Source organism: Chaetodon trifascialis, chromosome 15, assembly GCF_039877785.1.
Source record: "Chaetodon trifascialis isolate fChaTrf1 chromosome 15, fChaTrf1.hap1, whole genome shotgun sequence".
NCBI lineage: Eukaryota > Metazoa > Chordata > Actinopteri > Chaetodontiformes > Chaetodontidae > Chaetodon > Chaetodon trifascialis.
Genome location: NC_092070.1, coordinates 13,260,147 through 13,286,006, shown reverse-complemented (window position 1 = coordinate 13,286,006; position 25,860 = coordinate 13,260,147). Strand labels below are relative to the sequence as shown.

General features: G+C 41.8%; 2 protein-coding genes and 1 non-coding gene across 4 annotated transcripts; all 3 read left to right on the top strand.

The window, feature by feature from the left end:
* Positions 1–849: 849 nt before the first annotated feature.
* il12rb2l (interleukin 12 receptor, beta 2a, like) lies at positions 850–7,501 on the top strand. The gene is made up of 15 exons (XM_070981575.1): positions 850–947; positions 1,345–1,443; positions 2,793–2,940; positions 3,318–3,466; positions 3,601–3,743; positions 3,993–4,134; positions 4,575–4,651; positions 4,767–5,004; positions 5,194–5,388; positions 5,679–5,783; positions 5,913–6,047; positions 6,157–6,318; positions 6,427–6,490; positions 6,735–6,840; positions 7,043–7,501. The coding sequence occupies exons 2-15, from the start codon at positions 1,371–1,373 to the stop codon at positions 7,439–7,441; spliced, it is 2,136 nt and encodes a 711-aa protein (XP_070837676.1). The 5' UTR covers positions 850–947; positions 1,345–1,370; the 3' UTR covers positions 7,442–7,501.
* A 1,513-nt stretch (positions 7,502–9,014) lies between these two features.
* Positions 9,015–24,482, top strand: LOC139343412 (transportin-2). 2 transcript variants are annotated; one of them, XM_070981061.1, is made up of 25 exons: positions 9,015–9,104; positions 10,666–10,765; positions 11,227–11,302; positions 11,670–11,819; positions 12,089–12,195; positions 12,625–12,758; positions 13,113–13,194; positions 13,489–13,611; positions 13,788–13,906; positions 14,119–14,179; positions 14,299–14,470; positions 14,698–14,850; positions 15,239–15,464; positions 15,668–15,839; positions 16,216–16,302; positions 16,587–16,694; positions 16,796–16,954; positions 17,056–17,143; positions 17,374–17,472; positions 19,433–19,528; positions 19,640–19,715; positions 19,924–20,023; positions 20,124–20,198; positions 21,104–21,252; positions 21,499–24,482. In XM_070981061.1, exons 2-24 carry the CDS (start codon positions 10,667–10,669, stop codon positions 21,209–21,211), a joined length of 2,670 nt encoding a protein of 889 aa, XP_070837162.1. In that variant the 5' UTR covers positions 9,015–9,104; position 10,666; the 3' UTR covers positions 21,212–21,252; positions 21,499–24,482. The 2 variants fall into 2 exon arrangements, with proteins under 2 accessions (XP_070837162.1, XP_070837163.1); XM_070981062.1 differs by having other exon boundaries at positions 12,599–12,758.
* Positions 10,488–10,555, top strand: LOC139344198 (small nucleolar RNA SNORD41). Its single transcript, XR_011603141.1, has one exon. It is a non-coding gene; the product is annotated as a small nucleolar RNA SNORD41 (small nucleolar RNA).
* Positions 24,483–25,860: the final 1,378 nt, after the last annotated feature.

Below are 25,860 nucleotides of genomic sequence, written 5' to 3'. Positions count from 1 at the left end.
GAAATCTTGTCTTTCCCCAATAGCCAGTGTTGAAAAATAGTATTCAGATTCTTCAGTAAATGTACTAATAGAGTAATATGAAGATACTTGATTACAAGTTACAAGTTCCACATTTAAAATTTTGCAAAAGTACAAAAAGTAAAAATAGTAAAATTATAAGCAAACGTACAAGTTACATAAACAAAGCTGTTGTATCTGCATAAGAATTATACCTGTAGTAATGATGATAACTGATATTGTTATATTTGGCATTATTGCATAGTTAATGCTGCTGCATCAATTTGTTTAGTTTGTTTTATTTGCTAGTTTTTAACTACTTCATGTACTGTTGGGTATTTTTGCCTAGTGGTTCCAAACCAAGGGGTGGACCCCTCCATAGAGTCATCATATAAGAAAAGGTCGGGAACTGCTGGTTTAACCTTTAACAATGCATTGTATTTCAGAGGTCCATCATATATATGTTATCTGAAAGTCACTACAGCTGTCATATAACTGCAGTGGCATAGAAACAGCAATATTTCCCTTTGCATTACAGCGAAAAGGAAAGGAAAAATGGAGCTCAAAATGGAAAATGAAATACACTTTCAGCAGCCTCCACTCTCTCTTATCAGTAGCTGTTCCACCTTGTGTGACTCTAACACAGACTGTTTATTCATGATTGCAGACATGCAGCAACAATGCAGGAAGTATAAAAGTGTTGTTGAGAAAGTCGTAATACCGAATGTGTGTGTGTGTGTGTGTGTGTGTGTGTGTGTGTGTGTGTGTGTGTGTGCGTGCGTGCGTGCGTGCGCGTGTATTTTCTGGCGCCTGAGTGCATACGTCATTGGCAATTCCGAAAATGGGCGGGGCCAAACAACGATTCTCCGTACTCACACTTTGAACTTCACAACAAACTTTGAAGGCGCTTCAGAGTGCAGGACAGGAGGCTCAGTCTGTCTCATAATGAGGTCAGTAGTTCACAGTTATAACTCTCGATAGTTCGCTAATACTTAAGAACAAAGCAGCTTGTTACAATGAGACAGAACAATATTCACGTACAAACACCGGATATCGCCACTGCTTTTAATGGAGTCTTTGAGCCGTTATGTCCGTGTTTTACTGTACCTGTTACAACGCTTTAGCACTTAGTTATTTGCTCATTTAAATTTGAGTACGTCTAACAGGACTGTGTGTCTGGCATGCCAAACTCCAGAGTGTACCCTAGCTTATGTTTTGATGCAGTGGCTCCAGATGTTCGTCGCCAGGGTCAAACACACAAACAAAGTGTGAATTTGAGGAATGTAGCCTCACATTCTCTCTCTCTCTCTCTCTCTCTCTCTCTCTCTCTCTCTCTCCCTCCCACAGGCACGTGAGGGCTGGGTCCAAATGTAATGGCCACATTTCAGACTGGGTGGCTTCTGTCCATCTTGCTGATTAACCTGCCAACTTGTTTTGCTGTAGCAGGTGGGCTTATTGAAGACTTTCGGTTTTCTCTAACCCTGTATGTGTTCATCCCCCCCCCCTTTTTTTTACTTCGCTTGTGTTTATTTTTTTCTTCTTTTTTTCATACTTCTTCATACTTTTATTCCAAGTAGAGAGCTATTGTACTTTTGACTCTTTTCTCATTTCTTGCTGACCTTGTGTGATTCAGTTCTGTCTGCTCTGTAGAGGAAGTGGTTACAAGGCGAGGGTCTGGACCCAGCCTGATCAAAGCGCTCATTTCCTGTTAACGTTACCGGCAGAGCGCTTCCCTGCAATGTGCTGCGTGCAGGCATCAAATTGATCACCACTAACAGTGTGTAGACTTACGAGAAGTGGGTGAAGGTGGCATTCTTGTGATGAATAGAAAAAAGGTGTGTGTGAGTGTTTGCATGCACGTATTTTTCTTGTGGGTAAGCTCAGTCCTCTGTTAGTCTGACTATTTTTCAGTATTTATCTCTCTCTCTCTCTCTCTCTCTCTCTCTCTCTCTATACATTTATCAGACCAAAACTCTAGTAAATATTAGTAAGGGTGTGCATTTAATCTAACTGCTGCTTAACACTGACAGTAAATCAGTACTGGGTGTTTTTCAGTTCCCTGTTTGACAGCACTATGGAGACTTGCAAGGTCATACTGAAGTATGAGCTTCTGGCAGAAAAGCATGGCGATCATTTTCACTTCTTCAGACCATTTACGTGCAACTGTTTTTATTGTAGTGGTTAATGTCTTCGGTAAGTAATTTTGTGACTCATGATTTCCTGGAACCTTGCAACAGTGGCCCAATACCTTTCCTAGTTGTGAATCATGGCGGTGGCGTTTTGGATTAGACATTTCAGTGCAGTATGTGCCTCTGATCCTAACTTAACTGCTCTCTTTTCCATTAAATGAATGGATCTCAAGGTATTGTTTTGGACAGTACAATACACAGTATTCTCTTCTCATTTTTCTTTCATGTACCTTTTAACTATATAGTCACAAGTTATCTATATACCTGTACTCATTTCTGTCCCTGTGCTCTGCTGCAACGCCCACATTTCCCCTCTGGGGGATCAATAAAAGGATCATCTTATGTTATAACAGACATTAAAAGAGCTCTTTATACAAGGTGTCAAGTTGTGGGTTTTTTTTTTTTAAATCCAAAACCATATGCTCGTCAAATGTCATGGATGTAGGAAAGAATACTACTTTGCCAGTTTGCTTGGTGCACCTACCTACATCTACCACAGCCTAATTCAACAGCTGAGCAATAAGTCCTACCTTCATGAAGATTAGACTGTTTTGTTGCAAAATAATGTCTTATTTTTCTCTTATTCTCTCTTTTTAGTTTCTCCAGGTCCTCCTGCTCCTCCTCCTGCTCCCGAGTGCTATATCCCATGTGATGAGAAAGATTGTCGGAAAGATATTCACTGTACTTGGAATGCAAGGCTGGAACCTCAGATCCCCACTAACTACAGCCTGCACTGGAAGGCAGCAGATAGCAAGTAAACACAACCAAAAACATTCATTGTCTTTGTTCAATTCAATTCAATATTCCTTTATTCGTCCCTCGAGGGGAAATTCCGAATTTCACAGCAGCATCAATAACAGAATAGAATATTAAAAGACAAAGTGCATGCAGTTAACACAAAGTATATACAAAAGGGTGTACCGGGAATAGTATTTACAGACTTTTATGTCCTAAAATATTGCACAGTTTACAGAGAAATATTGCACAGATTACAGGCTTTTATGTACTGAAATATTGTTGTCTGACAACTTAAAAGTTTTGCTGAAAATAAGCTTTTTACTTTGGGAGAAGCCTTCTGACTTTGTTTTACTCCTCCTCCCTTGTCTTCTCTCGTCTTGTCTCATCTTCCAGGGATCAGCATGTGATCAGTGGGACTGGTTTTAGTGGGTATATCCAACGTGTACACTTCAACCATGGTGACCTTTGTGTTTGGGTCCAGGCAAAGAACCAGCATGGTTCCGCCAAATCTCAGGAGGTTGTGTACAATACAGCAAATATCAGTGAGTCAACCAGAAACAAAATAATTATCCCGTCTCAATGGAAAAAATTGATATTGACTGATTGATTATCTTCAAATTGTTGGTTTTAATTTAAGGGATGTTTTATATTAATGGGTATCTGCCTCTGATTCTAGTCAAGCCGCCCTCTCCTGAAGTCACACCAAACCCTCATGACCAATTCGAGATTGACTGGAAATTCAACTGTGACCAGCTGCTGCTCTCTATGGGACACTGTGATGTTCGACATCGGGCTGAGGCAGACCACATCTGGCAGGAGGTGTCTTTGTTTTAGGTTTTGTCATCCACTACTTTTCTTTATTTCTTCTCAACATTGTCTATACTGTACAATGGAGTATGTTGAGAATGAGGGGACAGTAGTGCTGAAATAATAAATGAATTAATTAATGTCCTGAAAACAACTCAAAGACGATCTTGCAAGAAAAGCCAGAAATTGTTGATTGACTAAAGACTTATCAACTGAATACCTGCTCATGCTCAAGCTCATTTTGTTTTCCTATCTGCACAGGAAGAGGGCGGATTCTATGGCAGCTATACACTCAACAACCCCAAGAATTGCACAGCCTATGAACTTCAAGTTCGCTGTGCTTGTGGCACAACCTTGAGGAGTGACTGGAGTCCAATCCACAGAATACAAGGCACAGAGAAAAGTGAGTCCTCATTTGTGAAGTGGTCTCCAAGTTAAGCATTGCAAAGGCCATTGAAAAGGCTGATAAATGTTAATAGTTTTATGGACAGGCATAGCTGTTTCCCCCTGTTTACAGTATTTGTACTGAGCTAAACTATCTGTCTTAGCTTACTCTACAGACTTGAGAGTGTTACTGATCCTGTCATTTATACGTCAACAAGAAAGCAAATAACTATAATTTCAAAGATGTTGAACAATTCCTTCAAGTTGACATGACCACAATTCAATTTTTCACTCTATAATCTTCATATGGTGACAGTAACTCTGCTCTGTTGTCTCTCACTCTTGTCAAAATAGCCATTTCTTCTGCTAAAACTATGAACCACTGAGTTACACAACCCTGTCATTCCAATTTTGCCATTCTAACTGGTCCTTCTTGCTCCTTTTCCCTCTCTTGTTCAGCCCCTGATGGGGAGCTGGATGTATGGAGGGATTGTGGGACATCCCCTGCAAGCTCTGACTGTGTTCTGACCTGGAAGGTGCGTAAAACAAATCACACACAGTCATTATTCTCTGATTGAAATAATGAACCAGTGTTTCACTTTACAAAAAGTCACCCCATTGCTATCCTCTCCTTCTCTTCATCCTATCCAGAACCTTTCTACAGTTCAGGCTTGTGGTCACATTCTGGGATATGAAGTCAAATTGTCTTACAAAAACGGCACTGTAGTGTTAGTGAACGTGTCCACAGCTGAGTCAAAGGGCCAGTTATTGTGTGATGCGAGGCAATGCCACTTCCCTTCCTCTCTAAAGGATGCGTCATCAGTCAGCATTTCAGCCTACAATGCTCATGGTGCCACAGTGCCTTCTTACCTCGCCATGCCGGTATCAGGTATTGTCTTCCCAGACTGTCATATGGAGAGGAAGCTACAAGATAAAAGTTATATTTAAGGGGTTGTTCTTGCTGAAAAATGGTGCAGTAATTATACCTTTGCATGGTCTTACTCTCTATTTCCTTCATTTGTATTTCTTCTTTTGCCATGGTTCAACACAACTAACAAAGCATTCATCTCTTGCTAAGGTAAAGAGAAAAATGAGCAAGCTTTTCGCCTCAAGATGACTGAAGAGAACCTCACTGTGTCCTGGAATCTGCCCTCTCAGTCCTCTGACAACCTGAAGGAATATGTGGTGCAATACAAACAAGCAGCATCTCTTCCAGGGCGAGGATTTGATTGGGTCAAAGTGAACAAAAGCCAGACAACAGCATTTTTTGAAGGTCTGTTTGATTTGGATACTTTGATAGCATTGCCAGAGATGCAGTCATTTGGAAAGATTACTTACATAAAGACGCTGCTTCAAATTTTCAAACATTTAAGAGAGCAGCCTCAGAAAGTGTTAGACAACATTCATTTAAGGAAATTGTCATGCAATGGTTATCAGTGACATACATTTTCAACTTGAATACAGGGCTTTTAAAGATTGCAAGGACTTTTACTTTTGTGGCTGGACTTGTGCTGGCTGTTTTCAAAATAGCTGTTTTATTCTGATGTGTGTCTCCACCTACAGGTCGATTTGAACATTACACACCCTATCAAGTGTCACTGTTCACAGTATCACACAGCAGGGAAGTCCTTCACCTTTCAACAGTTACAGGATATTCTCTTGAAGGAAGTAAGTATTTGTGCATTGTTCCTGGGCCATTCTTTGAGTTTTTTCCTTTGGCTAATTTTAACTTCTCATCTCATATTAAATGGAAGATAAACTTGTAATCCTTATGTCCCAATCTCAATCACTTCTCAGCCCCCCCCAAAGTGACATTATTTAATACGATTTCCCTTGCTGCCACTAATGTGACCCTGCTTTGGGAGCCTGCTCCACTCTCCCAGCAGCGTGGGGTTATCCTCTACTACCAGATCGGAGTAGACAAACAGAAAGGTAAAGATCAGCAACATGTAAAACAGTGGTAATAATTAGTAAAGGACTAATTAGTTAAGGACACACCTTAACATGCTTAACCTCATTCCATACAATTTGTCTCTTCTAGTGCTCAAAGTGAGTGCATCTCCACAGCATGAAAATAAGACAATTCAGTTGACGCATCTCAGTCCAGGACAGGAGTATGAGGTGTGGATAAAAGCTGTGACTGCAGCTGGGCCTGGAGGAAACGTCACCATAAGGTTCAAAACAAAGGACGATGAAGATTCTGGTAGCCTATCACATTTGAACTCTTTTCTTGTTTAATGTGAATTGATCATATGGCTGGATAAATTGGTTTGACCCTCTCATGCCATTTCTCTGTCTCTTTCTCTTCCAGTATACTTCAGAGTCCTGGTTGTAATTTGTGTGTTGGTAATATGTGTTCTCATTGTTTTGGTCAGGTGAGACAATCATCTTAAACAGCTTGACTTTGACTTATATTGTGTTTCTGAAGCTCAGTTATCCTCTCTCAGTCTGATCTATAGGAGTGGTATATCACAATTATTTTCCTTTTTTCGGTCTATACGTTGACTATCAAAAAATGTTGATGTTAACATTGAAGCGAAGAATAAATTGTTACACTTTTTAAATAACTTATCATTAAGATTATGATGGGTGTCTTATGTTTTCTTTTTTTGTGCTCAGTGCTTGTCTGGGAAAATGCAAAGTGTGTCCGCTGGTGCCCCCATGTTTCTCTAACAAAGTGCCAGATCCTCGCAATAGCTGCATTTTCAGAGAGATGAAGCACCAGGTGAGAGTCTGACTGATTGACAGGTCTTCTTTGTCTTCTGTGAACTGCAGTCTAATCTCTGAATGGGGTTTACTTTACATTGATTATTAATCCTGGTAAATAGCATTATTTTGCTATTCCACTGGTAATTACTTATCCCATTTATGACTATATGCTTGCTAATGTCACTATCACACACTGTCTGTGTGTGATCTCCCTGTAGATTAATGACCCCATGGCGTGGATCTGCATTCCCATCCATGAGCCACATCCTAAGATCTCTCTGTTGGAGGTTGTGCAAGTTGAGACCTGGGCATCTAAGTCCTCCCAACAGAAAGCCTCAGACGTCGACGGATTATTTAGGCCAGTGGTCGGGGATAGGAGCTCACACATGGACTGCCAAGATGATCAGAGGGAGGATGCGGTCACAGAGGAGTGTCACAGGACAGACTTCAGATGTGGAAGGGAGGCATACAGTAAAATGGTTGACTCAGATGAGGAGAGGGACAGGGAAGAGGAGGACAGGGAAGATTGTTGGAGCTCATCAGAGGACGAACAGTGCACGTCAGGTTACGAAAAGCACTTCATGCCCACTGCTTCAGAAATACTGGAAGTTTCATGATGTCTCCACGCTGAATCGTGGACGTTCTCAGATGTGTGTTGTAATTTCTTAAATGTGCAGAGAAGGACAAACTTCTGTAGCCTTTCTCTGCAAGACCCTGAAAAGTGGACGTCATTGGAGAGATTAATCTACCAAAGGCAATGAAAGTCAGCCAATCCCTCTACCTCTACCCTGGCTGCCACCTTTCACATTATTTTTTATTCTGGTATTTTGTTTGGGTACGTTTGATTGTTTTTTGCTCCATATGGTGTTCACTTTTCCCATTGCAGTTAGAGCTCAGGTGTACTCAGGTGTATTTCTGTCTTGTGTTTTGTCTGGTTTTGAGAATATGAGCCAAGAAAAGTATTTTAAGGGAAAAGTAACACAAATGTACAGATTTACTGGACAAACTGACAATTTACTGGATTTGCAGTCAATTGTAATTTCTCGAGCCCTAATATAAAGTATGCAGAGTTTGGGATTATGTCACTGATGTGATACGTAGCATGTGCTCATATACATGATTATGTATTAGCATATGAGGAAACAAAATACAAATGTCTGTGTCGAATGTTAGAAGCATATAGTTTGTATGTATTAACTACTGGATGAGCTTGTGAACATGTGTACATCTGTAAATCAGAAATGCCCCTACATCCTGTAAATTGATTTAAAAACTACAAAGCTCAAACTCTTGCTGTTTTGAACCCACTGAATGTAAATGTTAGCATAGCGCTAACATAACATAGGCAAATTATCCACATCCATATTTTTTTCTTTACATTGCTGCACCTTAAACCTTTTTAATAGGAAATAGTACATTTGACGTGTACAACTGCCGTAAGTGATTGAATAAATAAGAATCTGGCTGCAGAGTCTTAACTTCTTCAATTCAGTTCACTTAAATGACAGCACAGCCATGCTGGTTGAATATAATACAGTATGTATCAGCACAGTTTCCATTCATCAGACAGCTGTTATATTAATGTATTACACTTACTAATAAAACACATAAAGCCACAGTGCACAACCTGTATTCCTTATCCAACAGCATGTCACACATATGGAACAGCACAACAGTGTGAGATAGTGAAGGTGTACGTTGAATTCTTTACTAGAAACACTTTATAAGAAACACTCTTACAAAAGATCTGCTGTACACCCTACCCAGTAAAAAAATGACATGATCATTAGAGCATCTTAAGACCTGTTAACTACATTATGAAATTTACAATTTCAGCAAAAATAAAAGGAATGGCTCAAAAATGTAATGTTTTTTTTTAATTATCTTGGGATTTTTTTTCATGTTATCATACCAATTTATTTTGGTGCGTTGGTAGTGTTAGAATATGAAATGATCAAAACCCACAAACATACTGTCGGTATTTTCATGATTTACTAATGCGTCTATTTTTATGTAACATTACTATAACCATTCTTATTCATTTGGTGTTTGTAGTCCTACTATATAGTTCATTTTGCTTTTAATTATTAACAATAATTTTAAATACTTTGACGGAAAAAACAACGGGTTCCTGTCATCTCGCGTAGTTGCAAAATGTGTACTAAACGGAAGCCGCCATAGGTCAATTTCAGTCGGCGTGCTCATTTGAACAAGAAGAACCGCTACGAAGCACGGGAGGAGAGCGGCCTAGTACTGATAATCAACTTTCAAGTCAATATTGTACGTATAATATTGGTACGCTTTATACTTTGACAAACATTCGAGACATATTCCATCGATCACACGGTCACATCGGGTAAGGTGCTGTGATAAATCGAATATCAAAAGCAAGTGTTAGTTACTAGAGTGGCTAGTAGCATTAGCATTACCGTTAGTGAGACTATGCTCAGAGGTCTTAGCGGCTAACGCCAGCTTGCAAAACGTGTTCACCAAGTTTGTACCAAATATTGGCTGCCAGCGTTGTGTTAACCGTGACGTGACATGTTCAATCCGATATTCGAATTTTCCTAAAAGGATGGGTTGGTACAGTGCCCTCTTGGGATAGCAGATGGCGATATTTGACTAACGTTACTTTTACGCCGGGCACATTGTGACCACCCAGCCTGGAACTGCCTTGTCGACCAGGCCTGTGCAAAAAGGGCAACTTTTGGTAGTATCAGGTCAACTGTAAACACACATTTCAAATGGTGCGGAACAAACCTGTAGGTAACTCGATAATTAACTTTATCATGGGAGTAAACTAACCAGTTCAGTTAAATGGAACTAACGTTAATTAAGGTGAGGCACACGGATTGCTAGCTTGGAACCGGGAAAGGCGGCCCTGCTACATTGCTAACTTATTCCCGGACAACTTTAGACACACTCCAATCAGCCACGGATGAATACTCCTCGTCGGGTAAATTGCGAGTATCGCGCACGGTTGTTGAAATTTGAACGAAAAATATGGAGATACTAAGCATTTCTGTAATTTAGACCGACGGACCGGGTGGCGTGGGGGTGGGGGGAGGATTAACTTGAAGCGGTTAAGCCGGGTCACAGAGATTTTAGCTAGTCGTGTTGTCTAATGTCCTCGTTTTTGTGCCCAAGCCGATTTCCAGTCACAATTTTAGGTGCTGGCATGCTGGGATTCCGAGGCCAACTGCTGCTGTGTGTCTCTCTCCCCCCTCAAATTACCTCATACCCAATACCCAACTCTGGTGGGGGCCGTCCACCTTTAACCTACACCATGTGCACCTTCGGCTTCCTACATAAACCCTTTGGCCGATTCCTGTTCTTCCTCAATGGGTTGATTAGATAAGAAATAAGAGCACATGGTGTCTGCAGAGATTAATCAAACTTTTCAAACTATTAATCAGGGCCTCTTTTACCGGTGTTTTGCAGTGACTGGTTGACCACCACCGAATAATCTTTAATTGAAGATACCATAGACTTTAACTGAAATCTAGTGATGCAAGGTACAGAGGTTCTGCAGATGAGTTGAAGAGTTTGATTTGCATTAGGAATCTGTGTAATGTAGAAGATTGTACTTCACCCTGATGAGCTTCATGTTGTGCTCCGTACATAAATTGTGTCCTTTCGTGACCATACCGATGCATGTGGACTTTGGAGATGATGCATTGAAAACATCTGACTAACAGTGATGGTGTTTGTATTCATACTGTCTGATCCAGAGACCACCTGCTTTCATTCTACTCAGTAATCTATGGGAAATATAAGATTACGCAAGATTACTGTATCGTACAAAATTTAATTTGAGGATTCATTTTTGTGTGTTTTTCAGGATGGAGTGGCAGCCAGATGAGCAGGGACTTCAACAGGTCCTCCAGCTGCTCAAAGACTCACAGTCACCAAACACAGTCACACAGAGAGCTGTCCAACAAGTATCCTACTGCAGTTTAATTGTAGGGTGTACGTAGTAAAGCTAGCATATTCTGTTTTACTGAATTGTACCTCTCTAATGACATACATGATGTTATGCTCGTGCCAGATGCAGAGGAATTTTGACGTGTACCGTCTGTATTTTTCTTACTGCCATGTTATCAAGTAGAGGATTTTTTGTTGTTGCCTAGAGTGGAAGAGGTGTGCTAGTTATTCATGTACTGGTCACAAGTTTTGTTATTTGACACCAGAGTCAGCTACGTTTCCAACTATACAATAGCACATAATGCATTTTTATTGCAGGCTTTGAAATCTCCTCACACCGTTAACTGTATTTATACACAGATTTATTATTTTTTTGGATTATTGAAATAGTTATCAAACACATTACTTAGCATGGAGATCAAGGGTTGGTTGCTTCGTTTGAATCTTAAAGTGAAATGGTCCTTAACCGCCGTGCTAGAAACTTGAACAACTCAACCAGTTCCCTGACTTCAACAACTATCTCATCTTTGTCCTCACACGACTTAAAACTGAAGGTGAGTCGCCAGGTGTTTTTCCTCTCTCATCCGTATATAACCCACTGAGGTCAGTGAGCCACAAAAATTACTCCCCGTACACTTACAAGACAAATATACTGTTTGTCATAATTGATTGTGTCAGGGGAAGGGTGTCACCAAGATCTGTCAAATCTGTTGAACTGGCATCTGGACAGGAAGGAGTTGGATTTGTGCATCTACTGGTTTTCAGGATAAATTTGAATACCAAAAAAGATTTACAGCTTTGTTCGTCCTTGTCTAATATCCCAACAATTACAGTGACAATGACATTATTTGTTGATCAGTTGTCAGAATGATTTTTTTTTTTCTTTTTTGCACCTTTCTTCTTTTCTCTTCACCTCCTCAGACGAGCCGACTCGCTCACTTAGCGGTCTGATACTGAAGAACAATGTTAAGGCCCACTACCAGAACTTCCCCCCAACTGTTGCTGACTTCATCAAGCAGGAATGTCTCAACAACATTGGCGACCCCTCGCCGCTCATCCGTGCCACCATTGGTGAGTTTGTGTTGGTGCGAAGTAAATGCTGTTCTCCATCACCAGTTATTTTTGAGGGATAGCTTTTCATCCACACACCTACCCCCCCCCCCCCCCCCACACACACTTTCCTTCTGTTACCCTCTGGAGATGATGCATAAAATCACCTGAGTGCCAGTGAAGGTATTCGTATTCATACTGTCTGATCCAGAGCTGCTGCAGAAGCAGCTGCTCATGGTCCTGTCAACTATAAATCACTGTCTGAAGTCTATAATCTCTTGGTCCTCCAGGCATCCTGATCACTACTATTGCCTCCAAGGGAGAGCTACAGACGTGGCCTGAGTTGCTGCCCCAGCTTTGCAACTTGCTGAACTCAGAGGACTACAACACCTGCGAGGTCTGCACTCATCCCGCTCTGCCTTTATTTGTTTTTTACACTATAAAAGCCGCAGGGCTGTCACTTCTCTTTAAAGCCCTACACGCCCACACAGGTGTGAATGTGGGCATAGCTGAGCAGAGAATAACACAAGGTCACCACTGTGGCACATGCAAAAAAGCTAACAGGGTCAGGGAAATGTCAATCAAGCAGAGTTTGTACATTCCTCCTGAAGCACCTCTGTGGGTTTAACATGGATGTGCTCAGCCTCCAACATCCAAAAGCTCATGTTTTTTTTTTTTTTTTTTAATCATATTGACACATAAAATCACAGTGCATTCAGTGCTTTTGCTTGGGTTGTATTTTCTGATGCAGTCTCATTCTCTCCTCTGTGTCCCTGTACGTTTGCGTTTTGATTTGACAGCCTCTTTGTGTATGTCCGTGTCTCAGGGCTCGTTTGGAGCACTACAGAAAATCTGCGAGGACTCGTCGGAGCTGCTGGACAGTGATGCTCTGAACAGACCCCTGAACATTATGATTCCCAAATTTCTTCAGTTCTTCAAGCACTGCAGCCCCAAGATTAGGTACAAGAGGGAAACTCGCATCTCGTTGTATATCATCAGCATCTGGGCATGAAGTATAGTAATAGGTTTTGGCATTCATAGTGTGTGATCCACATAGTCACCTTATCCACACTTAATTATAGAGTTACATTCATCACTAGTAAGATTCAATTAAAACCCTTCTTGCTACAGTATTGTTCTTAGAGGTACCTTGTAAAGAGGCAGTTTTTGTTAGAAACACCAAATGCATAACAGAGTAATTCAGAAACTTGCCTGGCATTTATATTACAAAAAAAAAAGATCACATACGTCTAATATTTAACACTAATCCACTTCCCTGGTTGACTTATTAATATGTTCCTGTTGTCCTTGCAGATCCCATGCTATAGCCTGTGTGAACCAGTTCATCATTGGCAGAGCCCAGGCTCTAATGGACAACATTGACACCTTCATAGAGGTGAGCTGTGTTTGAATAGAACAGAGAAAGTCATCTTTGTCATTCCCCCTTTTTTTGACATTTGCCTTTTTCCACCCATTTTCTTGTTCATCCCAATCCAGATGGGGGGGGGGGGGGGGGGGTGTGTGTGTGTGTGTGTGTGTGTGTGTGTGTGTGTGTGTGTGTGTGTGTGTGTGTGTGTGTGTGTGTGTGTGTGTGTGTGTGTGTGTGTGTGTGTGTGTGTGTGTGTGTGTGTGTAAAAAAAAAAAACAAACAAACAAACATCTTTGTGTTATTTCTTCTCTCCCCCACTAGAGCCTGTTTGCGCTGGCAGCAGATGAGGACTCTGAGGTTCGGAAGAACGTGTGCCGAGCCTTGGTCATGTTACTGGAAGTCCGCATTGACCGCCTCATCCCCCACATGCACAGCATCATCCAGGTAAGAGTTGGGCGATCGCCCAATCAGCTGCGGGACTCCCTGTACACCCATGTAGTTAGATGTGGGAAACCATTTAGACCACACTCATATTTTACTCCATGCTGATGAAACACCCAGCTCATTGAGACCTGCAGTCCCTATATTTTCAGTTTTTTTTTTTTTCTCCTCTCCTGCAGTACATGCTGCAGAGAACCCAGGACCCCGACGAGAACGTGGCTCTGGAGGCCTGCGAGTTTTGGCTGACTTTAGCAGAGCAACCTATCTGTAAGGAGATGCTGTCTGGACATCTGGTGCAGTGAGTAGCCTGTTGACCATTCTTAATGTGCTCTGTGTTGATGATGGCACAAACTATCAGTAATAATCACTGTCAGTATATTAAATCCCTGCATTTAAAAAGATATATTAGTTGATTTAGAACAGAATCAACCACTGTATTATCAACTTGTACATGAGACTTGTTGGCTGCTCCACTAAGCAACCCTCCTCCTCCTCTCCACCTTAATATAGGCTCATACCTATCTTGGTAAATGGGATGAAATATTCAGAGATAGACATCATACTATTAAAGGTGAGCTCTCTTTGATCTTGTGCTGTTTTACGATAACTTCTCATTCAGAAAAGTACCCCCATGTCTTTAAAAAGTACATGTGTTGATATAACTGAAGAAAAATGTGTGTGTCTGTCCAGGGTGATGTAGAAGAGGACGAGGCAGTTCCAGACAGCGATCAGGACATCAAGCCTCGTTTCCACAAGTCGCGCACGGTCACCTTGCAGCATGAAGGAGGGGAGGGCGAGGAGGGGGAGGACATTGAAGATGATGATGACGATGATGATGACACGCTGTCTGACTGGAACTTGCGTAAGTGATGGAGAAATGCAGTTACGAATGCTGGTATTTCATAAGTTTGTTATTCATCTCCCAAAATGTGTCATTGGTTTAATACTGAAAATACAGGAGTGGAAACCTGTTTTGGAAAGTTCTTCTTCTGCTGTCAGGTCACCTGTAAAACGGGGGGTGGGTGTGGGTTTGTAGGCGGGGCAGAGATTGTAATTGAGCTCTTCTTTTTTCTTTTTTTCTTGATGTAGGAAAGTGTTCAGCTGCAGCACTGGACGTCCTGGCCAACGTGTTCCGTGACGAGCTGCTGCCACACCTCCTGCCGCTCCTGAAGGGCCTGCTCTTCCATCCGGACTGGGTCATCAAGGAGTCTGGCATCCTGGTGTTGGGGGCCATAGCTGAGGGTAAGACTCAATGGACTGGCGTGCTCTCAGAAATTAGCCATTTGTTTATAGAGATGCTACATATTAGCTGTATCTTATCGTTGTTAGTGGAACTTCACTTTAGAAATAAACCCACTAGGATAAAGCCAGAGGCTCAGTACAGATGTTTTCATGGATGGCAGTGAGAGGCCATAATGAGTCATTTAGAGTGTTAATATTTCTTTCCACTCAGAATTAAGTAGTTGACCTTGTGTCTGGAAATGATGAAACACCCAGCTCATTGATATACAATGATACTCATAGTTCCTATATTTTCTGATCCAGACTCACCAAAGCTCTTTTGCTACGTGTTTTTCTCTCAATGCCCGCTGATTTTGATTTTCCATTGGCTCTTCTCTCTGTGCCTCAGGCTGCATGCAGGGCATGGTGCCCTACCTGCCGGAGCTGATCCCTCACCTCATCCAGTGTCTATGTGACAAGAAGGCCCTGGTGCGCTCAATTGCCTGCTGGACCCTGAGTCGCTATGCACATTGGGTGGTCTCCCAGCCCCCAGACTCCTACCTCAAGCCCCTTATGACTGAGCTCCTGAAGCGCATCCTGGATGGCAACAAGAAAGTACAGGAGGCCGCCTGCAGGTGAGCAGCGGTGCGCTTCTTGTGTCAGTCATGTGGATATGATGACAATCCCAGCTCATTGATAAACAATGATACACTTTGTTCCCATATTGTTTCTGATCCACAGCGTGCACGTATCGTTCCTAGAATGTTAGAACAATATCAACTACAACACAGATAAAATATTTATGTGTCCTCGTGTCCTCCATCTTGTTTCTTCCTAGTGCGTTTGCCACCCTGGAGGAGGAGGCGTGCACAGAGCTGGTGCCCTACCTGAGCTTTATTCTGGACACGCTGGTGTTTGCCTTCGGGAAGTACCAGCACAAGAATCTCCTCATTCTCTATGATGCCATCGGGACTCTGGCAGACTCAGTGGGTCACCATCTCAATCAGCCCGTAAGTGCCTGTGAAATGTAGACCTGTGCACGTACTGTTTTTCGCCATATGAAAGGTGACGCGGACAGGGAGTGTTTCCCCCCCCCCCCCATTTTTCTGATAAGATAGGCTTAATTATTTACAGACAGAATTTGCTTTCCTGATGAGAAGATTGATACCAGTGCCATTTGTTTTCTGCTTCAGTGTGCAGATTAAACAAACAAGATACAAAGCTGATAAGTTATAGACCAGCCAGTCTAGGCTCATATTGACAGACATATTAGATTAATATCGATCTTCTAACTTGGCAAAGAAAAATACATTTTTATGTGTTTAAAGCTTAGGTTGACAAAATTAGGGGAACTCCCTGACCATATCAGTTTATATCGTTTCTCAGGAGTACATTCAGAAGTTAATGCCCCCCCTTATTGCCAAGTGGAACGAGCTGAAGGACGAAGACAAGGATCTCTTCCCACTACTGGAGGTGAGAAATTGATTTTTAAAGCAATAGTTGCCTGACAGGTGTCTGTGCCAGATATCTGGATATGATGAAACACCCAGCTCATTGACACAAAATGATACATTTTGTTCCTAATATTTTCTGATCCAGATGTTGCAGACCGTATGCTGCTTTAGGTGGCATAGTTGAGTGCTCACATGCAAGATAACCTGTGCACATGGGTTGATGACAGAGGGCTCAGTGGTCCTCTACCCCCTGAAATTTATTGGACAGACAACAAACTGTGTGTGTCTTTGTGTTTCTTCCAGTGTCTGTCGTCAGTAGCCACTGCCCTGCAGAGTGGGTTCCTGCCTTACTGTGAGCCTGTCTACCAGCGCTGCGTCACACTCGTCCAGAAGACATTAGCTCAGGCTATGGTGAGAACACAAACACGTACAAAATAAGTGTTGTGTACTTGGTGATCTTTCTTCAGAGGTAACAAAGAGACACTGAAACTTGTCTGCTCTATGTGATACAGATGTACAACCAGCATCCAGACCAGTACGAGGCTCCTGACAAGGACTTTATGATTGTGGCCTTGGATCTGCTGAGCGGTCTGGCTGAGGGTTTAGGGGGTCATGTGGAGCAGCTAGTGGCCCGCTCCAACATCATGACTCTGCTTTTCCAGTGCATGCAGGTATGAGGGAGTGTGTTTTGTAGTATTCTATATTTTTATGGATGTGACCTTTTTTTATCTTTACAAGTATAACACTAAGGTGTGTGTGGTTTGTGATGCAGGATACGATGCCTGAGGTGAGGCAAAGCTCCTTTGCTCTGCTGGGAGATCTAACCAAGGCATGCTTCCTCCATGTTAAGCCCTGCATTGGTGAGTGTGTCTGAACGCTGAGTAACTCAGTACATCACCTGTCCTCTACTCCCTGGCTATCAGGTAGCAGCCAGCAGCATTGACTGGTTGTGATGCCTGTTGTAGCCTTCGATGGTTTGGTGTCTTTGAGGGGCCATTACAGATAGCAGATTGTAAAGGAATTATGTTTATGTGTTAAGTGACAACAAATGACTGTATTGTAACCAGCGTGTGTCTGTGTCCTCCCCCAGCTGAGTTCATGCCCATCCTGGGGCTCAACCTGAACCCAGAGTTTATATCGGTGTGTAACAATGCCACATGGGCAATTGGAGAGATCTCCATGCAAATGGGTGAGTTTTTTTGCTTTTTCTTTTTAACAAATGGTTTGTGTTTACTGAAAACGAGTGCCCAGCATCTGGATATGATGAAACACCCAGCTCATTGACACAAAATGATACATTTTGTTCCTAATATTCTCTGATCCAGATGTTGCGTACCTCATGCTGCTCGAGGTGACACAGTTGAGTGCTCACATGTAGATTTACATGCATGGAAGCTTGTGTGTGATTTAGAGTAAAAAAACCAAACTGATGCTTTGGAGTCTTCTCACATTTGTATTTTGTCATCAAAATTTGCGGAAATATTTATCTTTAGAAGTTAAGCTTGCCAGCGGTTGGTGGGCAGAGCGAGCTGATCTGCTGGAGTTGGCTCAGCTTTCAGCTTATCCTTCTTATTCCCATGTCTTTGGAAGCGTTTAGTCACAGCATCGTTAGCTCACGTATCACTCAGTTGTTCGGCACAGCAAGTTAGGTGATGGCTTCGGGCCAGCGAGCATATCCTCCCGGCCTACAGTGAGCCTTTTCGCAGGGTGCGTATTCTTAATGTGGTACAGAACAGTTCAAGTACTAATGCTGAGCTGGAGAACATCACACAATTTACATTTGACTTTGTGGCCTTTCTGGAGGAAATGTTCCCGCACTGAGTTTCATTTGGCGCGCTGCTTCTTCTTCTTTTTCTTTTTTTTTTTTTTTTTTTTTGAACCTCTTAAGATTTTTGCACTACACTTAACCCCAGGCTAAGTGAAGCCATTTTTGAAGCCCCCTGGGACCATTTGTGATTCTGGCCCATATAAGTCAAACTGACTTGACTTCATTTGATCTGCAGGCCTGTGTGAGCTGCACTGTCTCTGTCTTTCCCTTGGCTGTAAATTGTGGTTCTTGGAACTTGGCAGAACATTTTCTACAGTTTACTCGTGGCAGAACAGTTGTCTATGGCCGTAGACATGTACAGATCTTTTTCAGACCACTATATGCAAACTATAGGCACAATAGGCAACCTTTGCCTGATTGTGGAAGTGGGTCATGCAGTGTGCTGTTCCCCTTTTGTCTTCCGTAGTACCAAAAAACCTCATTATGCTTGCACGCTGTGTGAACATTATGTCCGTCCGTCTGTGCGTGCCTGCGTGCGTGCGTGCATGCATGCCTGGAAAGCCATTTTGCATGATCCAGTCATCCCAGTGACACTCTGTGTGATCTCCTTTCAGGCACAAGTGTCAGCAGCAAAACAAGAGATTGTCCTGGTGAGCGTATCATTAAGACCAAAGAGTGCAAAATCAAATGATATTTTTCCTCGACAGATGTTGACACTTGCCTCCTCCTTCTTTCCATTTGTTAAAAGTAGTTTAATTCAACATTTTTATGAGCAAAATGACTTTAGTCTGTCAGTAAGAGTTGCATGTTTAGTTTAGTTTAGCCTTGGGCACAAGGCAAAATATCTTGTTGACATAGCAATACTAAATAACTGTAAACATAACACGTGATTTTTTTTTTTTGTAAGTGTGCGAACAGCATATAATCGTACATCAACACTGGCAGTGTTTGAAATTTGTTGCATAGTAAATGCAGTGAAGTGTTCTCAACTGTATTTTTCTGCGAATTAAGTCTGGTCATTGGATTGTTTCCCTAATTTTCCAATTTTAAAAATGGAAAAAATCAAATTGTAAATTAATTCAATAAATTGATACCTTTTTTTTTTTTTAAAGACCCTGAAAACATCTTACGATGGCTGGTCGCGTTGGTGATCTGCCATAGTTCAGTTCTGGTCATTGCACATGAGTTTTCTGTATTTAGGTACTCTCTGTGCCCCTCTTACTGGTTTCAAGTGGGCGGCAGGCTGTGTCTCATGCCTGATTGGCATCAAATTCAAAATTATGACATTGTGACAGTTGCCACCATGACATATCCACACAACAGGTGTCCCATTTTACCCAGATGGCTGATGGTGTGCTTGCTTTCTACTGTGTGTCTGCAGGTGCAGAGATGCAGCCTTATGTGGGCATGGTTCTGCCACACCTGGTGGAGATCATCAATAGACCCAACACACCCAAGACTCTGCTGGAAAACACAGGTACACACAGTCACACACACAAAACAAATTGGGAAGTGTTTGAAGCATTGGAAAGCATCTGATGGTCACATTAGGGAGTTAAGGAGAATTGTTTTGTCTCCCTGTGTGCAGCCATTACGATTGGCAGACTGGGTTACGTCTGTCCCCAGGAAGTGGCACCACAGCTGCAGCAATTCATTCGACCATGGTGAGTCACACGTGTAAACACTATCATCATCATGATATTTGATCAGTTGATATGAAGGAGGAATAATATCAGAGGAGAAATTGTCTTTCTTGGAAATAGGAAGTGGGGCAGAGGAATTAAATTTGACCTCAGGAGTACAAAGAGAAACTTGAATCATTTAATGGCCTGACTTGATTTGTACTTTCCACTTTTGTCTGTCTGTTTTCAGGTGCACATCGTTGAGGAACATCAGAGATAATGAGGAGAAGGACTCGGCCTTCCGGGGAATCTGTGTGATGATCGGCGTTAACCCTGCAGGAGTGGTGCAGGTGAGGTGATATGTTTTAAAGCTGTTGGGGCTAAAGGGGTTAGACAGAAGAGGGGGCTCTACCTCACTGTGCACTGAAGTAACAAGTCCTCCCTGTCCAGGACTTCATTTTCTTCTGTGATGCTGTGGCCTCCTGGGTCAACCCAAAGGACGACTTGAGAGACATGTTTTATAAGGTGAGCGCCTTACTCTGTCACCTTGTCAAACACATTGATCTGATGGACCTTAGGTTATTTTAGATATCTAGCTGGTTCACCACACTCTGTGATGATCACAAATCAGACATTCGAAATCTGATTTCATGGTGCGGATGATTTTTGAGTCTGAGAAGTGTGGCTAGAGCTTGCTTTTATTTGCTAAACCCCCCTTCCCTGAACCGTGATTGTCCAATAATGCCTCGGGAAACATTACCAGGCATGACTGGTCTGTCAAGCTTTGCAGTTCTTCATATGCTGAAGCGTAAGCCTTAGGCTCTACCTGGAGCAATAATCTACAAGTTCTTTTAAAGCCTAACCCCCCCCCCCCCCCCAAAAAAAAACTAAGTAGTAACGTAATCTAAATTGTACTTGTTAGCATGTCTGACTAACCAGCTTACCACCTAACTACAGTAGTAACTGTATGTTACTTCAGAGGCCAAGGAGCACTACACAAGATACCTACAGTTAGTGGAGTTACAGGTTAGGTCTACAAGAAACCAAGTTCACAGCTAGCAGTGATTTGTTATTTCCCCCTCTGGGATCAGGGCTGGACCCAATGTCCTTTTTTTTGTTTGACCCTGTGGTGGATGCTATCAGAATTTAGCGTAAAGTTAGCAGCTCTCTCCTGCTCTGTCAGGGATTTGGAGAGGTTTACACTGCAGTAACCCCAGCCAACATTGGATGGAATAGGATGCTTTGCAGGTGTAGCAACAATAATTACGGGGGCAGGGTTTTAGCAAACAGTCAGTTGCTTTGTTGCCTCCTGTGAAGACAGATGTAAGTCGGCAACTACGCATCAAATTCATTCTTAACCCTCCTATCTTAAATATTCATCTAGAGAGGTTTGCTGGTGTCCATGACAGTTTCCTGTTTTCTTTCCCAAGATCTTGCATGGCTTCAAGGACCAGGTCGGGGAAGAGAACTGGCAGCAGTTCTCTGAGCAGTTTCCTCCTCTGTTGAAGGAGCGCCTGTCGGCCTGCTACGGCGTCTAACCCAGCCACCCCCTGGTAAACACAGGACACCAACCTGTTAGGTATGCACAGCAACTGTCTCAACAACCTACTCCCAGACTGCCTTTCTGGAAATGATGAAACTCCCAGCTCATTGATAAGCAGTGATACATTTTGTTCCCAAATGAATTTTCTGATCCAGAATCCCATTTTTGGCCCACACTGCGGCACCCTCTTACCCCCTGAACCATTCATATGAGCTCTACATTTACTATTTGTTCATATGGTGTGATTTGTAATCTTTGTTCCTCTGTTTGCCTTCTCCCCAGGTTAATGTAGGGGAGGGTTACTGGGGATCTCATTGCACTGCCCAGATTGTGGGGAGAAACAGGAGCAGGAGGGATGTGACTGGCCTTGGTCCTCCACTCAGCGGATGGCCCCCTTTTCCCCCACGCCCTGTGTGTCTCTGAGGGAGGGAGGGAGGAGGGTGGTGGGTGTGGGAGGGTAAACTGGGGATATACATATACCTCTCGGATTAAACGCCTCACTAAATCCAACACACTCAAAAGTGACTTTAGCTAACAACACCGCAGGGATCCTACGTAGGCGAGGACAAAAATAGGGGCTGGCTCTGACCTCCCCTTCCTCGATTGAATTACTCTAAGATATTTGACGACTGGGAGGGGAGGGGGTTTCAGATAGGTACATAAAAAGGAATTATCTGAACCAGCATAGGGTGCCACCGTTCCAAATACCACAACGCACGTAGTCAGTAGAATGACTTGCACATGTAGATGTGTTCAAACAGGCTCGTGCCAGAGGCTATACAAAAAAAATAAACAAGACAAAAAAAAACACGAGACGCTTTTACTATGTAACTGCAGGAAATGTGCACAAATTTTTTGCACCTTTTACGGCGAAATTGCAAAAAACATTTTTTTTGTGCATATACATGGGTCTTATTCTCTTTTCACATGTACATTTAGCTGAATTCAATATCCTTCCTCTTCCCATGGTTGCTGAATTCCTCTGAATCATAGGTTTCTTTTTTTCCCTCCTCATTTGAGGCCAAAAAAAGATGCAGTAGGTCTGTCCTCTAAGGTTTTACCACCGCAGTACCAGGTTTATTGCATGGCATATGATCACCTCTTAAGTGACGCATGTTTGAGTGAATGTTTGTCTTGTTGCTCACTTGATTTATTACATGAATTGTCAGTATGGGGAGGCTGCCATAATATGAAGCTGTCACTGCTTGGTTCTTTTGTCCTCCCATTCATACATATTGTCTTATCAGTGTCCCTATAGGTTAATTGTGTGGGTGTGAGTGTGTGCGTGTGAGGAGACCAGCTATAGGTAGATTGATACAGGAATCGGCTCACATCTGATTGTTTGGAGAATCACTCACTGCAACAAGAGTTCAAATACTGTAGGCAAGTTGAGAATCCTTTTTGCTGCTGCTTCGTTTTTTTAGAGTATTTACAAAACGGACTTAATGAGCGCGATAAGACATCACCAAGAATAAATTGGTTCTTACTGATGTAAATGCACTTTTCTTTTTTTAAGAAATTTAGAATTTCAAATGTAAGACATACAGTAATATACTGATCTTGAGATAGTTTTTTTGATAAGTGATTTTAGGACTGTTAATGGCTTGCTAAAGTAAGCGTAATGATAATGTTAAGCAATGGTAAAGTGACTAGAGTAAGACTTGAGGCCTCTTAAGATAGTTTTTTTTTTTTTTTAATGTAGCTCCTTCTAAAATGGATTGAATAGTATTTAAGAGGAAGGAGACCTCTTAATTACAGTATTATGGATCCATGTCCCAGTGCACCTGTCAATCCATATCTGTGTATATTTTTTTTTCCCATCAAAGCTTCTTGTTAAATGATGGCATCAAGGCTTCTCCTCGTCATGAACATTGCATGCTTTTCAATGAGTCTTGCTCCTTTTTTTTTTTTTTCTTTTTTTTTTTAGTAATTTTATAACAGGTCCGTTTGGAGGGATCCAAACCTTATAAGAGCTTTGTCAATGGCAATGCAACTTGCTGCTGGAATAATAAGGTACTTCTCCAGCTTGTGATCAAACTAGTGACTGTTGTTGCCATATATTCACCCGTTGATACTGTGTAGGATATGCCTGGGAATACACTGACTCCGAGTCCGAATAGTTCTCCCCTGACACTGGTTAGCTTAGGTGAGAGTGGTGGTGTCAACCCAGCCTCATCTTTTAGACATTGTCATAGTGGACGGTTGTAATGCGTATGGCTGTTGGTGTTTTATGATAAAGGTGTGTACACGAGTACTGCTTCGATGTAACTTTGCATCAGCCCTTCAATAAAGTTGTGTCCAGGGCATAGTTTTAGTCATGCCTGAGCTGATGTGGCCACTGGGAGTATCAACATTTGCCTGCCAGTTAACATCAGTCTGATCGTCAGGATGCTCTTCTTCTGCGATGAAGACCGTCACTAATGGAGAAACACCAAAATCTATTCCTTCCTGATTGTAACATTTTCCTGAATATCAGCTCACATGAATAGATTATGTATTTTATAGAATAAGAGTTGATGGTTTTTTTTTTTTTTGTTTCTCAACCAATGTGATATGGAGTTGTTTTTTTTTTTGTTTTTTTTTGTAGCACAAGTGTTACTGATGTGTGCAAGCATTGAGATATAAAGTGGCCACTCGTTGATCACAGGCTGAACAGATGTTCGTAGAGCATTAACTCATGAAGCATTCATTGGTGTTTCAGAAGGATGAAACTCCTGTGCCACAAGAAATTGGTAAAAAGTTGAGGCTTTACCACTCCTTGCTATGTTGTGATGCACTAAGCTATATACAGAAGTAAATTTAAATGCAAGTTGTCCACAGGTTTTTCTTTTATTTTGTTTATTTTTTTTATTTTGATGCTTATGTGATAGTTTGTTTTTTTTTTTAATTTATTTTATTTTGGATTTATTTTTTTGTGCTGCAGTGCACAAATTGTTTTGGACTTTAAAAGTTTTTTTTTTTTTCCTTTTTTAAATTCTTTTTATTTAAAGAATAATTTGTTTTCGTTGTTTTATAGCGGACCATTTGATTATGTCAAATTTGATGTTGTGGTTGGACTGGAGGAGAGTCAGTGCTTGGTGCATACCTTTGGGAAGAATGTGGAAAACTAACTCATAACTTTTTCAATCTGATATCAAGGCTGGCAATTGAATTTGATGTAGTACCTTTTTTCTCAACTGTGGTGCAGGTGGGATGTTATCTGATGTATCCCTTTTTATTTAATTTTTGTGAATGGGGGAAAATAAATTTTTTTCTATTAAGCTTTGGGTCGGCTGAAATGTTTGTATTCTGTGTGATCACATGAAACTTGATCTATTGGGGTCAGACTGGAAACAAGTTGAACTTGCAGCATGTTTACTGGCCTGATTTTGCAAGAAACCCCCAAAATGGCTCAGCCACATCTGACGATGTAGGGCTGAGTAAATGTCCCCAAGATGAGCATGATAAAGAACATTTGGATTCAGGTAATCCTACGGCCTGAAACTTAAGTTTTTCTGACTTGTAAGGCTGAAAGAATATCAAAGTTGTCTACGTCCAGCAAAATCCGCAATCAGATAAACCACTAAATGCAGAGTTCAGCCAACCATAAAACTACGTGCTAAGGAAGGATTAGCATTTAGCCCAACACACAGCTGTTCCTCTGTCTTGTTTTAGTAAACCTCAGAAGGTGTAGACTTTTACAAGTACATTTATTATTATTTACGAGTACATTATGCTTATGTGTTAATGTTATGTCCCTCACACTGGTTTCCATATAAGCTAAATACTTATGTACTTCATTGTCTCACTGAAGACATGCAGATAGCAATACAACAGCAAATTACCCCAGAGTTATGTTCTGGTACTCAGTTCCAGATGTATTTGGTGGCATGTTACAGCCTGTCAGAGATGCCGTGAGAAGCAACAATCAAGTGTTGATTCTGAGAGCGTTCAGCCTCATGAAGCGCATTCCCGAGGAAAATGTCAACCGTCGGCCTGAAGGCACACCATTTTAAAGTGGACGGAGATGCTATGGTGCCTACTCATGGACAACAATTTGGTCACATGAAGGGAGCTCTTCATTTAGCTGGGGTGTCATTGCAGTGTGTTGTTGTTAACCTGAACCACAGGACTGTGTGTGAGTCTCACAAGGTTTAGGTTCTGTTTAATCAGCATATGCTGCTGGTTGGCTCTATCATCAGCAAGCACGTGATCAGTTATCATGGCGACGCAGATGATACTCAACTTTACATTTCACTATCTCCTGACAACACGAGTACTTTTTCACTGTTTAAATGCTTCAGCATCATCTATCACTGGACATCATGGACTGCCAATGCAGTCAGAGTCCCAATTCTGTAATAATTGGTGTGCAGTTATTATTTTGTAAATGCATTTGGTGGTGGTGCTTTTGCAGCCGATTCAGTGACACACTGCTTTGCCTCCCTCCAGAGTGACAGAGCTGACTATATGGTGTCTACAGTAGGGATCACGTTTATCATTGCAGAATGAAATGCTATGTCAGACAGAAGAGTAAGTGATAACCAAACTATTTTAACCGGTTGTGGTCATAAAATATAGCAATGGCTGAGGCCACAAGTATAATCAAATCAGAAATGGCAGGAACAGTGAGATAGAGGACGTAACGAGAAATGAGAGGAAGCA

Coding starts and splice junctions, on each gene's coding strand:
- il12rb2l (XM_070981575.1), top strand. CDS start 1,371: ATGGCCACATTTCAGACTGGGTGGCTTCTGTCCATCTTGCTGATTAAC. Junction 1,444..2,792: donor AACTTGTTTTGCTGTAGCAG/GTGGGCTTATTG, acceptor TAGTTTCTCCAG/GTCCTCCTGCTCCTCCTCCT. Junction 6,841..7,042: donor TCAGAGAGATGAAGCACCAG/GTGAGAGTCTGA, acceptor ATCTCCCTGTAG/ATTAATGACCCCATGGCGTG.
- LOC139343412 (XM_070981061.1), top strand. CDS start 10,667: ATGGAGTGGCAGCCAGATGAGCAGGGACTTCAACAGGTCCTCCAGCTG. Junction 13,195..13,488: donor ACATTGACACCTTCATAGAG/GTGAGCTGTGTT, acceptor CTCCCCCACTAG/AGCCTGTTTGCGCTGGCAGC. Junction 20,199..21,103: donor TGAGAGACATGTTTTATAAG/GTGAGCGCCTTA, acceptor TTCTTTCCCAAG/ATCTTGCATGGCTTCAAGGA.